The sequence below is a fragment of the Quercus suber genome, unplaced genomic scaffold, assembly GCF_002906115.3.
Source record: "Quercus suber isolate HL8 unplaced genomic scaffold, Cork oak 2.0 scaffold_5, whole genome shotgun sequence".
In the NCBI taxonomy this organism is placed as follows: domain Eukaryota; kingdom Viridiplantae; phylum Streptophyta; class Magnoliopsida; order Fagales; family Fagaceae; genus Quercus; species Quercus suber.
The window spans coordinates 2,230,293-2,245,955 of record NW_027069471.1 but is presented as its reverse complement, the minus strand read 5'-3'; the positions used below and the strand labels follow the sequence as shown (position 1 = coordinate 2,245,955).

Here is a 15,663-nt window from a genome sequence, read left to right as displayed (position 1 = left end):
TTAAAAGAAAGGAAGAGGTTGGGGTAGATAAATGAGTAGAACCAATGTGTTTTACAGTTAAACCATGACCGTTACCAATGCGAATTTGATCAGGACCATGATACTCGTCAGCCTTCACATTCAAATTTGCAAGATCAGCAGTGAGATGATGAGTGGCTCCAGAATCAGGGTACCAATTGAGATCAGGAGCCGTCTGAGGAGTAGTGAGCAAGGCGTGCATGTTGTTACTAGGATCTGCAGAATAAGAATTATCAAACCTGTGATAGCACTTCAAAGCTGTATGACCAGGTTTGTGGCAAACTTGGCACATGGGACGGTTTGTTGGAGAACCATTTCCACGTCCACGGCCTCGATAATTTTTCTGTGTGCTAGAGGAAGGCCCACGGCCAGAGTGAAAGGAGCTACCGCCGCCACGACCACCGCGGGAATTTCCACGTCCTGCAGCAAAATTTGCTCCGGCAAGTTGAAGGTCAACAGTTGGCTGTTGATGTTCAAGCCGCAATTCATGAGCTAACAGATGCCCATATAGTTCATCAACTGTGAGAGGATCCACTCTTGTTGTCACAGATGTGACAAATGAATCATATTCAGGTCCCAAACCAGCTAAAAGAAAAGAGATGATTTCAAAATCATTCAAGGCATGGGCAGTAGCAGCAAGTGTATCAACCAGTGTTGTAAACTGGTGAAAATAATCAGCAATTGAGGAATTGCCTTTCTTCAGAGTGGCGAGCTGATAATGGATTTGCATTGTTCGAGCCCTTGACTGAGAGGTAAACATTTTCTCTAAGGCTTGCCACACGTCCCTTGATGTGTTGAATTTGACCACATGAGCTAGAATACGCTCAGAGAGGGAGGATATTATGGCACTGAGGATCATCTGGTCTTGTAAATACCAGTGACTGAAGTCCGGATTTTGGATGACTTGTGCGTCTCCATTGGCTTCAATAGTGAGAGATTGAGGTGGAGCAGGAATGCTTCCATCGAGATAGCCATAGAGATGTTGCCCCTTGAGATATGGAACAATTTGAGCTTTCCATAATAGGTAATTCTCACGGGTTAATTTGATGGTAATAAGGTGATGAATGGGAGTGAGTGAGGTGGGAGAAGGGGTAGGCATTGTGTTTAGGGTAGAGGACGTTGAGGAAGAGGCCATGAAGAAAAAAAAATTTAAACGTGAGTTACAAATGGCTCTGATACCATGTAAAACTAATAACTATCTGATATAATTTGCAAAAGCCAAACCAATCTGATTTGGGACTTATCATTTATAGAGTTGTACAGCTATATGAAATTCAAATACAAGAAGTTCAAAATACAAATAACTCTACCCTATCCTATCTCATCATATCTCTTTGTTACAATTCAAATCAAGTGCTGAAATATCTATCTACAGCTGCCACACAGATCAGATTTAAATTTGAATTTTATGCAGCTACGTTACAGCTACACGGCAGCATTATGCAGCAGCTATTTTGCAGGTAACACACAGCTACACGGCACCACTATTTTGGCTAGCAAATCTTATCCTTAACAGCAGATGGGACTAGTGGCGGTGGTGATGGTGATGGTGGCAGCGGTGATGGTGGTGGCTCAACTGAAGGGTCATAAAAAGAGTATACTTCAAACCTTATATCATAGCTGGGTGTTACAAATTTACCTCCTTGCTTTCCATTACAACATTATGGTATAAAACTCTGAACCTGCTGCAAACAACTGTTGCATTCTAGCTTGCTCAAATCAGGGGTGCACTCAAGAAATGCATATATGGTTTGGAAGTTTGGGGCAGGGGCACTCTGCAGAGCAAACTTGTGACTAGAATTTCCTGATGCAGTACGGTTTCTTAGGATATTTAACAAGGGTAATAGCATGTTGTTGAAAGCTTCTACGTCTGAGACGTCTCCTGTGTTGTAAAAGGCAAAAAGAGGGCTAGCTTCCATAGCATTAAATATGGATCTGTTTGAGTATCGAAGCGAGCATTTATTAGGCCAAATGATTGCCTCCTTTTGGTTTGGACAAGCTTTCAATAGGTCAGAACTTGCCCCACTGATACAACTACAGCATTCACTGGGCGAAGTGTCTCCTCTACAGAGCGCAATCGTGTATACTTTGTCGGGAGCTTCACCAAAAGAAAAATTGTAAAACCCATAATTAATTTTGGTGTTGTTAATCATTGAGGCCAGGAGAGTATTGAGGTTTGCCCTATAGGTACTGTTACTGGTGTAGTTTCCAGTGTCATAACAGTGTTGGGCAGCTGTGGGAATAACAAGATGAATGAGAGCAACAAAGAAGAATAACAGTAGTCTCGAATGGCCCATTTTCATTGTTCCTCTGCAGTTGTGGCTAGGTTGGAAAAATTTTAGCATTAGACTCCTCTGTCATTCCTGTTCTATACTTTCATCAGTTCATGTATTTCTTTCTACATTGACTATGGTGTTGGAAACTTCATTTAATTTATGACCAATTCAAAGCTTTGAACTGAATAATACATGGTTTGCGTATGAAGACATGAGTGGATATTGAATGAGAATAAGTTAGGTTCGGAGCTGGCGTAAAAGACACCTTTTACGCCAGCCCATCCTAGAGCAACACATCACCCAAAAAATTTATATTCAATACGCTTATTATACACAATTATAACCCACTTAAAACCCAAAATATTACTTCAACATGTTCAAAGCTTCTTCTCCAAACAGCAAACCTAGGGCAGACTCTCCTCTCCTCCTCACACCGGAGCTCCATGGTTTTAATTAGGTTATAATTGCATGTAATAAGGTGTATTGAGTTTAAATTTGTTTGCTGATATGTCTTCTCATGATTGTTGATTGGCTGGCATAAATGGTGTCTTTTACACTAGCTCCGGACCTAAATTATTCTCGTTAGACTAATAGGACATAATAGAATTCAAAAAGGTCTTTTCTTCCATGGGACACCTAGATGTGAATGAGTTTGAATTTGGAAACACATATATTTATTTTGAATTGAACTTTGAACTTTCTTCATTTTTGTTGCATGCTATTGGTAAGTAAATTTTAGGGAAAATTATAGTTTTTCACTCCAATCTTTAATTGATTTATAATGTTCCCCAAAAATTTTGAGCGCAAGATTAACAACCTAATTTGGGAGTTTTCTTTTGTCACAAATAATAAACCTCATATTGTCTAATTTGGGGTTAACTTTACCAAAAAGTTACTAACGCAATTTAAGTAATCTAAACAATAGAGTAGCATTTTGGTAATTTTTTAGCATATGAAATTACTAAAATACTTTTTCTTCTTGGAATAAATGAGCAAAACAAATTGCAAATTACACCAACAAGCAAAACAACATCATGTTCAAGTCAAGGAAGCAAACAAAGCAACAATATTTCAAACCACGGTTGGATAAACCACTAGCCAAGATTAGAAGCTAGTTGGTACATTGCAAAAAAAAAAAAATCTCAAATTACTTGAGGGAGTTAATCTTGCATTTTGAATTGCCAAATTGAAGTATTTCTTGAGATGCGAATTTGACATAAAAAATGTTAGAGCTACTAAGAAAATCCTTAGGATAGAAATTCACAATGATAGAGGGACTTGTAATTGCGGCTATCTCATAAGGAATATCTTTAAAAAGGTGTTAAGAGATGTTTAGAATGCTTGATTAAAAAACGGTTAGTGTACTGCTTGTTGCCAGTTTCAAATTGTCCACACAGTTGCATCCAATATTAATATTAGATGATGAGTACTGAGAGTGTATGTCTAAAGTGCCATTTGCTAAATTGCTAATGTAATTGGGTGTCTCATGTACTTGGTGATGTGTACTAGACCTAATATTTCTAATGCAGCGTTCAGGAAAAAAAAAAATATATATATATATATATAATGCAACCAGTGTGGTTAGTAAGTATATGACAGATCCCAAAAAAAAAAAAAAAACACACATTCCATTGAAGAAGGGGTGGGGGTGGGGATGATGCATCACAATGTGGTTTGTATTCACTAATTTTGTACATGGACCTTTTCTGCAATTTGGCTTGAATACACATTTAGAGCTATGTTTTTGTACATGGACTTTTTGCAAACAAACTAATTGTGCATTTCTAAACTACTATCAGTAAGGTGAATGATATAAATGAAAGTTTGTTTTGCATAACCATATTATGTTTAATATTGTACATTGTTAGCAATTTAGGTCTCGGTTGTGCTGAATGACCAATTTTAAACCAAGTTGATTATTAATCTAATTATGTGTTAGTTCTTAATTGGTCACGGTTTGCCAACCTAGTCCTGTGGACTCAACAAAAACCATCCATCTTGATTTCAAACCTTTTGAAATTCATTACCATAATCAGCTGACTATTACTTTGGTACTGCGATATTTATTTCCCATAATCATTCTGAACTAAACTCTAAAACACAAGCTCTATTATAAGAGTTCGAAACTAAAAAAAAGCTGCTCAAGATATTTAACCAAGTCATTCTCAGAATCAAACAAAAATCAAACATAAAACTAAATCCATATTTTCAAGAGCCAAAAGACAAATTGTTGTTCCAAAATAAGTAATATTTATACACGACTCAGGATAATTATTCAATCAAAAGAGGATCTAATATTTTCGAATGTTCAAACCATCAAAGGATCTCAAGGGCGCGTTTTTGAAACAAGAACCAAGGATTTGGAACAAAGGAAATTTGGGCTTTCATTTATTGATTGAACCCAGAAAATCTATGCCCTTGAGTATTTATTCAAGGAACCTAACAGAGTCATACCAGCACACCTTGGGCCACAATTTTCCTATGATTCTCCATTTTAACTCTAAATGGTGGAGAATTTTATCAACAATCTCGTGCCTTTTACTTTAGTAGCTGATTTCTCAGCCTTTTAAGAGACTATGCTTTGGGTGTCAAGTCTTTGTGATGTCTTTGCCTGAAACATAATACACTTGCACAAGGATATAGGAAACTTCAGGCATTCATTGATTTACAAATTTGCATACATTGTGAATCCTGAAATGAGCCTACCGCATGCTTCAATTTCTTTTTCGTCTACATTGCAAGTAGAATCTGTCGGGATTATAGCTTCTGATCTGCACATCAAATTTGCTAGATCTTCGAAAATATTTTGCTGTCACTTGTTCTTAGTGCACAAGTTTTGTTGAACTATGTTTGAATATTCTCTGGCTTCCTATGCAAATACCATTGGCTGACATTTGCTTTGTTATACAAGAAATTTGCTATTTCTCTAATACTGACAATGGATTTATAGGTGGATGGTAATATAGAAGCATAAACAATGATAAAATAGATGATAAAAAAGAAAATAACAAAATAGATATATTCAAAAATAAGTTAAAACAGAGTATGGAATATGAAAACAGAAACTAGTAAAATCTTACTTGAATAAACTCCTGTCTTTGATTAAACTTGAAAATAAACTATCTTTGATACAAGCTTGAAAATAAACACTGTCTGAAGAGTTACAAGATTACAAAGTAAAACTGTCTGAGGGAAAAGGTTACAAGATTACAAAAGGAGAGGGATGGAGTACAAAAGTCTTTTTGAGAGAGAGGGAAGGCTATTACAAAGGCTTTCTAAAAACTTGAACTTCTAATTTTTTGGACCTTAATTTTGGACCTTGAAATTGGAACATATCTTCTATCTTCAGAGTCTGTATTTCTATAGATGAAATAAACCATGGTAAGTCTTCAAAAGTAACCTAAGTTGGGTAAAGTGAACTCAAGTTAATCTGTCGGTAAAATTTTGAACAATAACTTAAAATCTGTTTTGTCTTTTTCTGAACTCCTTTTGCGCATGCTGATGAATAGTAACATTTGTCTATCTTGAATAGCAACATTAGTCTATCTGTCAGGAAGTGAATAATGATCTGTCTGGTGTGTCTGGTGAATAGTGATCTATCATTATTGTCTGTTTGGGAAAACCATTATGTCTGTCTTGTCAATCTGTATCCTCGTAGTTATCATAATCTAGTGGATCGGAGTTGTCCTCATACTGCTCATGCTCATGGAGCACTCCGTAATCATTACATAAAGCACAATATGAAATAAGAAGGAAAACAGGAATGTGATCTTTGGCTATCATCAATCTGGGATCTTTAACAATCCTTCTTTTCCCAATAAGCCTCCTTGCTGAAGGTCTTGGACCATACACTGCTATTCTATCTGTGTAGCCATATAAGTGGAAACCTTTGTCTAATTCTTTCTGTTCTTCATAAATCTTGTTACTCATAAAATTAGACCATTCTTGAGCCAAAGCACCTAGATCATCAAGTGATAAATAAGTGTCTCCTGTATACCAGTTGTATTCAAGGTTACAACCCCAATCATGGATAAGAACTAGAATATGTGCTGACTGAGCTTCCATATAATAGCTAGTGTCCCAAACTGGAAGAGTACTCCAGATTTCCATTTTCATATAATTAAGTCCTACAATCTGTGCAGTTGCTTCTTGGATAACTTTGGGGAATAAACTAATCTGAATTGCAGAAGTTATAATTAATTTGCTAATAAACCCTGCTTCCAACATTTCAGATAACCATAAAAGGTCACGGACCACTGGATCCTCTATCTCTGTGTTGATAAGTAATCCTAGGTAGGGATTATATCTATCTCCTGTTCTTTCATAAACTCTGTCTGCATTTCCAAAGCTTTCATACCATGTAGCTTTATGAGATAACCATATATCACCTGTCATGTCTTCTGTTCTGATGAATGCTGTAGAGACTAAAACCTTGAAAAGATACATCCATTTGTCATAAGAACTAGTTAAAGCTGTATGGGTCAATATTTTCTGTTGGATTTCAGGGAATAAGCTTCTGATGGCAAGCCTCGTTTTTTGCTGAATCTTAGGGTGGAGCTTTGAAAAGCTTGTTCCCATAAGATAGCTTTTTAAAGACTGTGATTCTGTCTTTGTGGAGCTTGAATCTCCATCCTCCTTGCCAGGTAGTTGACAACCGAGAGCTTCAATAAATGCCCGGTGCTAACAAGATATAATTCCAAAGCCTGAAGGGTCTTTTGGAATAAGGGTTTATATTTGAGGGTAAAAGCTGCTTGTAAATTATCAAGAAGTAGTTTAATATGAAGAGGGAGGTCTATAAATTCTCTGTCCTTAAACATGAGATCAGTGCGGAGCACTTTTTGCAGAGTTACACTATTTTTACCAGATGAATACATTGCTTCTGCTTGCAACGTATCCTGAAGGGGTATTGTCTCTAATGAGACACCTTCCTGCCCATCTATAATCCTTACTGAAGGCTTTCGGAAATGTTTGGACACTGCTAGTGCTTTGCCCTTTCCTTTCATGTCTGCCTGGGAGGTTCTTTTACTCATATTAGTCTGCAAATGGGGTTGGGGAAAAGGATTATATCCTGTTTGCAAATGGGGTTGGGGAAAAAGATTATGTCTTGAAATATTATTTTGCGAATATACATTTTCATGCAAGGTTTCTTTCAAATTCATTTTTAAAATTCTTTCATTAATTTCTTTTTGTGAAATTTCTTTAAAATGCTTTATAAAATTATTTTTAAAATTTAAATTATATATAATAAAACAAAATTTTTCCTGTACACCTTTGTGCTCTTGCTGAGTAGTGGTATAAGAGTAATCATAATGAAGTCTTTCAATGTTAGAGGGATTGGAATTTAAAAACTTTATAAAATCTGCCATGATTCTATCCGTTCTGTATGTATTACTATATAACTCATTCTGTGAAAATATGTGAAATAAAGCTTCTCCATAAAGTCTTTTATCAACTGCTAAAATAGTTTGGGGAAAATCTGTTAGAGACTTATAATTAATTCTGTCTATCAAGAGATTAAATCTGTCTTTACTCAAGAAATTACCACAATTAAAAGAATCTGTTAGGACTTCTTTTATTAAAACCTCTGTCATTTGAGTATTTGAGATTACTACAAAGGGTGCAAAAATTTCATTTACTATAATTTTGTTTGGTACATCTGTCAGACTGTCAGTTCGTTTAGTCCAATCATATTGTCTTGTAATCATAGTTCTATCTTTTGTACTGAATCCTTTTTCATAGAGTGTTTGAACTATTGTTTGGATTATATATTGGTACAAAAAAGAACGAATCTTTGTCTCTATGTCCTTATTTATTGACTGGTGAACAAGTGATATTTCTGTCTCTAAAAATGACAAATTTCTTTTAGTTCTATAGATTCTTTCTTTATTAGTATCCTGTAAGATAGTGACCTTATAGGGGAAATCAATTTTTTTTGGGATAAAGGGTAGGATAAGATTAAAAGGTACGTTAGTTATATCATATATCTCATTAGGTAATTTATGATTAATTAATCCAGTGTCCTGAATTAATCTTTCACAACTCATGTTAGCATCTGAGTCTGTTAAAGCAATTTCTGTCAAAGAAAACTCTTTATTAATAATTTTTGTATCCCTTTTTTGAAAAATAACTCTGTCAGTTAAACTCAAAGAATTCTGTCTATTTCCATCGTCTTTGTCTAATAAAGGTGCGTCTGTCATGGGTTTAGAACTTTCTTTTAAATTTGTTATTTCTATAATATTTTGTTCATCTATACATGTAGAATTATCCTTTTTAATTTCTTTTATTTCTTGTTTTACCATTTTTGCTTCTGTCATTAAATCTTGTAAAGTTATTGGTTTTATCTCTATGTTATCTTTTTTCTTTTTTATCTTTTCTTGCTTGTCTTTTTCTTTTTTGGCTCTTTCTTCCTTTCTGCACTCTGCAACATGGTGTCCATATTTCTTACATCTAATACAAGCAATAGGTATATCTATGGAATCTTTCAATTTTAGTAAATAGTCTCTTTTATCTTTTAAGTAATTAGGTAGATTTTCTATCAGTTTCATTATTATGTCTTTTTGTTTTCTTTTTCTTTTATTAACTTTAAGTGGGTTGGTTGACTTTAGTTCTTTCTTTTCCTTAACTTGATCTACCTCTTTTTGGCTAATATTAAATATTTCCATTAATTCATTTAGTGTATCTTTTTCAAATTCTAATTTACTAATTTGTTTAACAATTTTATTCTGTCTAGCACATTGTTTTTTAGTATGTCCTTCTTCTTTACATTTATGACAAATAATATGTCTAGCATGTCTGTCAACATTCTCATTATCTAATATCTCAGTATTATTTAAAACTGCTATTTCTTTTTCCTTGTCTGTATCTAAAGGTAAATTTAAAATTTCCATTTTTCTCTTTAATTTTGCCAAACTATCATTTTGGGTGTATCTTTCAATTGATTTTAGTCTTTCATCAATTGTCTCTTTTAAACTATCAGTATTATCAACTTTCCATCTATTGTTAACTACTTTTGCTTTTACTACACTATCACTATTTTCCTTTTCATTATTTTTAGTTTTCCTTCCTTTGTTGACTATTTCTCTTTTTTGTTCTATCTTTTCTTCTACTTCTAGTTTCCTACGTAAAGATTCTTCGAGAGTACTATTTTCTTTTGGTTTTAGCATGTCCTTTCTTATTACTTTCCCTACATCTTCTTTTGTCTTTACCTTTCTACATAGTTCTTCACTATTATGTCCTTCAATCATCTCTTTTGCTTTATCTTGGCTTATTTCTATGTCAACTTTTTTACTATTTTGTCTTTCTATGTCTCTTTCTATTTCTAGCTTCTTACATATAATTTGTACTGCACTAGCTTCTTCTTTTTGCTTTTCCACCACTTCTTTTGGACTATTATTATTAGTTTTCCAATAATTGTTGACTTTTTCTATATCATCTTTTGTGTCTAGTTTCCTACATATGACTTCTATCTTTTGCTCATTTTGTCTTTCAATTTTTTCTAGCATTTCTTTTACTATGCCTTTCCTTATTATGCCTTTTTCTTTGTCTTCATTTATTATATCTATAGCACTTCTTTCTTTTATGGGATTCTTTCCTTTATGGTCTATACGTGTTGCACTTTCCTTACTTGGGTTAGTTTTCCTATCAACTCTTTTGTCAGCTGCTTTTAATGTCTATAAGTCTATTTCTTTGTCTTTAAATGCTATAGGTATAGCTCTGTCAGTTGCTTTTGAATTATCTAAAAAGTTATCTTTCCTATGGTATCAGAGTCATGGTTGGTAGATGTATGAGTTTTATTTCTAAGCAATTAATCATTACTGACGGAACTATTACTAACCACTAGTATCCTTGCTATCGGGACCACCTCCTCGGGAAACTCCACTGCGAGACCACCCAAACAACGCTTGTACATCAGCTTAACAAAACGGGCTGACCAACGCGAACCTATGGTTTGCCAACGAGTTTGGGGCTGACCAACGCTATCAAGGAGCAAGTAGTGGCTATATAGTAATTTTAGGTTCCAATTTCAAGGTCCAGAATTAAGGTCCAAAAAATTAGAAGTTCAAGTTTTTAGAAAGCCTTTGTAATAGCCTTCCCTCTCTCTCAGAAAGACTTTTGTACTCTATCCCTCTCCTTTTGTAATCTTGTAACCTTTTTCCTCAGACAGTTTTACTTTGTAATCTTGTAACTTTTCAGACAGTGTTTATTTTCAAGCTTTTATCAAAGACAGTTTGTTTTCAAGTTTAATCTAAGACAGAAGTATTTTCAAGTAAGATTTTATAGTTTCTGTTTTCATATTCCATACTCTGTTTTAACTTATTTTTAAATATATCTATTTTGCTATTTTCTTCTTTATCAACTATTTTATCATTTTTTATGCTTTTATATTACTGCTATGCTCTCTCCTGAGTAGTTAATGGTACCGTGCTGGCTTGATGCTATGTTGCTTCTATCCGTTGAATATATATAATTGGTTAGTTTAGTTAAAGGCAGAGGAGAGCACTAATGAGAAACAAGAGTTAATTAATTAAGTGTGGTGTGGTGATTAAGTCACGATTTGTGTGTACTCTTAAGTGCATTAAGTAAGTGTGTAATAGTCTTTTCCAATCAATTAATATGCATCACGTGTGACGTATATGATTGGTTAGGGAAAGATGTCGATTTGCTTTGAACCACGCAACAGTGTTACGAAAAATGGTTACTCTCAAAAACTAAGTGAAATTTTCTACAATTGGTGACCAAAGCCGATCGCCTAGCTAGCTCTTCGTGCAACCGAGAAAGACATGGTGGCTTGATCAAGTAGTTGCTGGGAAGCAGTGGCGGAGCAAAGAATTTTTGCTTGGAGGACAAGCTAATCTATATATATAATAATCGGTGAAGCAGAGAGAAAATCCAATTAGATTTCAATTGGATTCTCAATTTTGCTCCATTTGTCCTAACCAAAACTCAAAAAAAAAAAATCTAATTAGATTATAAATTTGACTCAAATTTTGTGTCATGTATTTTATCTAAATTTTTTAATTTTTGTGCCCAAATAAATGATACAAACATTTAACATGGAAGCCAAGAAAACTACAATAATAATGCTCATTAACCTAAGCAAGAACATCTTACCTGCACACTTTTATGGAGATTATAAATTGGACTCCAATTTTGTGTCATGTATCTTATCTAAATTTTTTAATTTTTGTGCCCAAATAAATGATACATTAACATTTAATACGGAAGCCAAGAAAACCACAATGATAATACTCATTGGCCTAAGCAAGAACATCTCACCTGCACACTTTTATGGGTGATCTCAATAAAGTCTAGAGCTCTTCTAATTCCACAACTAGAACCAAGGAGTCTAACGAGAAAGACTATAAAAGTAAAACATCATCTCCTCCTATTTCCATATCGCCATCCCATGTCTCCTCCTCTCTCAACCTCTACCAACTAGATCCACACACTACCCTCTCCTCCTCCTTACGGATTTCTCAGAGTAAGGTCGGGTTTAAACACAATGTTCAATCCCACTCTTCCTTACTTTACACTCTCATACATTAGCGCTTCATTGATGTCTCCAAGAAGATTCCAAGCTCAATGATAAGTTTTTATTTTTTAATGTCCCTTTATATTTTAAATAATAAAATGCAATATTTTTTTTTTTTTTTTTTCACTGTAGCATCACTTAAATAATAAAATGTAGTATTTTCTTTTTTTTTATTCATTGTTTTATCTAATGCTATCCTATGTATGATAAACCAAAAAAAAAAAAAAAGACCAATAGCATTACTTAAATAATAAAATGCAATATATATTTTTCATTATTTGATTTAATTCTATCATCCGTGTGATAACAAAAAAATTGGCCAATAGCATCATTACAATTAAACAGTCCCGTGCAGTAGCACGGGGTCACATACTAGTTATAATAAAGCTCTCTTGTCTAACCCTTAACTATATAAAGTTGTATCCTACATTCTTTCATAGTTCCAAATTAGTAATAATTAATTTTTTTAGCGATCTTTCATGTTATTAAAATTTTCTCATATATTATTATTAATACTTTGAAAACATAAATATTAAATTTTAATCTAAGTATATATCTTTTTAATTTTTTATTAAAGAGTACAGTGTATATTATCAAAAATTTATGTCAATATCTTTATTGTTTACACATTAAACTATTGTGAAATATAAAGAAAAATTTTCTATTCCTAAAATATTTGCCACAACTTGATGAAGTAGTTGACAATAAGTGATAAGTCGTTACTTTTACATGAATTAATTACATTTTTTCTATTACTCACAATCAATAAATTTAAAGATGTAACAAATATGGTAAGACTTTTAATATTATTTTATATATGCAAAACTACTGTTATCATATCAGAATATAAAATAAAATAGAATAATTTTAATATAAAATAAAATAAAATAATCTAAGTTACTAGTGCAAGCAAGCTGTAAACAATCAGATGCTTTTAATCAAAGGAAAGAAGATGTTGGAAACTACCAAGTGCAAAAGTAAAACATATAACACAAACACATTGAGGAAATACCAAGGGAGCCCAGCGGAGGCTAGATTCGCATCCTCATTTGCAAATTGCCAGTCGTTGACTGGCGCTCATTGGACTGCAAGGAACATCGGCAGAATTGAGCTAACGATCGATAAGGTTTTTTTCTTTTCTTTTTTTTTTTTTTTTTAATTTTTAATTTTTTTTATGTAAACAGCAGCTATGAGAGGTATGTCGTATGTAAGGATTTTCTTATGTGTATTTGGATTTTGAAGGGATTTTTTATATGGAAATTTTTAAAGTTCTCTCTTTGTTTGTATTTGGAGAGGTTATGAGCTAAAAACGGGGGTCAAATTGCATTTTTTTGGAAACAATTTTCAAAATTTTCATGAGTTTTTTCTAATTCAGTTTTAAAATTTGAAATTTTTAGGAGTAATAATCTAGTATTTATTTCCCACAAAATCTTGGGGGGGGGGGAGGAAGTCAATTTTTGTATTTTTGGATTATTTATCATTTTTTTGCCACTATTAATGGAAATTTCAAAATTCGGGGGGGGGGGGAGGAGATGTCCCCCGTGGCCCCTCCCTAGCTCCGCCCCTGCTTGGGAGGATAGTGGAGTAAGCAAATTTTGTTGTTTATTGAGATTATACCAAGTGAAAAATAAAAATAACGGAAATGAAGGAGAAAAAGAAAGAAAAATTGCAATACCAATGTTATGTCCAAACAATAAAATTTGTACCAATGGAACATTAGATAATGGAATGAAATCACATCATTTTTAAATTTCTAAGTAATCAAAAATTTCCTCACTCAAACATATACTGTAAAGGATTTCTCCCTCCGCGCTTAAAAGTGAGGTATTCTAATTCTTAGTGCGTTCTCATAGAAATTTAGGTTCAATTATAGGCCAAGGCATCTAGATGATAGTCATTTGCATGTAGAAGTGGCTAAACCTACAGACATATGCACTGGGCTTTGAAATGTGCTAGAGTTTCAATAGAAAGCGAAACCTTAATGATAAAATTAAAATTAAGTCTAACATATGAGATACTTTTCTTAATATATCATGACATGACAAGACAAACATAGGTTCCATTTGGATAGTACTTATTGTTACTGAAAGTTGCTAAAAACTGATTGTTGCTAAAAACACTGTTGCAAAATAATTTTTAAATGTGTAAATAGTGTTGTGGGACCCACTTTTAATATTAAATATTACGTGAACAGTGCATGAATAGTGCGTGAACAGTGCACGCACAGTACATGCACAGTGAATTTTGTCTCCAAAGTCAAAAAAGCCGGCAGGAAAAAAAAAAAAAAAAAAAAAGGCAGAAAACGTGAATCATAAAACGTGCCGCAACTTTAAGTGCAATCCAAACACAGGCATAGAAAAGTTTGGGGTATATATAGTTACTTAGGGTCCGTTTGTTTGGCTTCAAACGGTTTCCGAAAATTATTTTCTGGAAAATTGGGTGTTTGGCTGTTCCTTTAAATTTGGTCAAACTGAAAATCATTTTCGGTTGACCGAAAATAATGCCAAAAACGGGTGAAATGGATTTTCGGTCTTATTTTCACTTCAAATGAAATTTTCCGGAAAAGAGAGAAGAGAGCACGAAAAAGACCAGCAACCTTCGATCCAGAGAGAGCACGAACCGGCGCTCCAAGACCCAGAGCCCATCGCCGCGACCTTCGACCCACGAATCCACCAGTCGCACCGCGCTCGGCGGAACCCAGTGAGTCGCACTGCGAGACCCACGAGTTGCACCGCGTCGGCGAGACCCAGCGAGTCGCACTGCGAGACCCACGAGTTGCACCGCGCGATCAATCAAAGGAAATCGCTGCACCCGCGCGATCGCTCCAACGCCGCTTGACCCAGACCCATCGCCTCCTCGATCGCGCCATCGCACCTCGTCGTCAACCCAGACCCATCGCCTCCTCAAGCTCGCCGATCCACGAACCAGACCATCGCCTTCGACCCGCCGACCATCGCCTCCACGCTCTCTCTTCCTCGATCTCTCAGGTTTTTTTTTTTTTTTTTTTTTTTTTAATTTGATTGTTGTTGTTATTTTTTTTTTTTTTTTTGATGAACTGATTGTTGTTGTTGTTGCCGAAATTTGCTATCGGAAAATAGCATTTTCCTAATAGAACCAAACACATGAACATATTTCCACAACAATTTCATAATTCAACCAAACACTTAAAAATATTTTCCTTTTCTGAAAAATAGCATTTTCGAAAATATATGTATTTTCGGAAAAAACGTTTACACGAAACAAACACCAGCCTTAGACTCATTTATAATCCAAATGAACACACAAATAAAAGATGTCTTATTACCTATGTGTGCATGGAATAAGTGTTCTCCTCTTGCGTATATCCCTAAGTAAGAAAAGTTGGACATGAAGAGAAGTCACTAAACGTAACATGTTTTCAATCTATGAAATTGAACTTGGCTTGCTTGGATTGAAAGAAACCAAATCCTATCTTTTGAATAATAAGATGTCACCATTATGGCACAACCCTAGGATCCGTGGAATGGGGATGAAAAAACAACGTTGTTTTTATCATAGTAAACTCAAATGTTGTATGCCTTTGCCCATGACACTTGAACTCCACAGTCCTTCATTACCCATATGTAGGGTGGCAAATGGGCGGGTTGGGTCATCAATGGATTGGATCATAAATGGATTGGGTGTGTAATTACCCATTTATCCATTTATGACCTATTTATATATAAATTAATTATTCATTACCCACCCAACTCATTTAATTAGTAACCCACCCATTTAACCCAATATAACCCAAATAAACAAATAACTTGTTAAAAACTTTAAACACAAAAATTAAAAAGTTCAAAAATCACTTCTCCT

At 34.3% G+C, this 15,663-nt stretch overlaps 1 protein-coding gene and 1 non-coding gene across 2 annotated transcripts; both read right to left on the bottom strand.

Annotated features, from left to right (window-relative positions):
• Positions 1–501: 501 nt before the first annotated feature.
• On the bottom strand, positions 502–640 carry LOC112029597 (small nucleolar RNA Z247). Its single transcript, XR_010628747.1, has one exon. It is a non-coding gene; the product is annotated as a small nucleolar RNA Z247 (small nucleolar RNA).
• A 1,039-nt stretch (positions 641–1,679) lies between these two features.
• On the bottom strand, positions 1,680–2,315 carry LOC136066765 (cysteine-rich receptor-like protein kinase 26). The gene has a single exon (XM_065771573.1). It carries the CDS (start codon positions 2,313–2,315, stop codon positions 1,680–1,682), a length of 636 nt encoding a protein of 211 aa, XP_065627645.1.
• Positions 2,316–15,663: the final 13,348 nt, after the last annotated feature.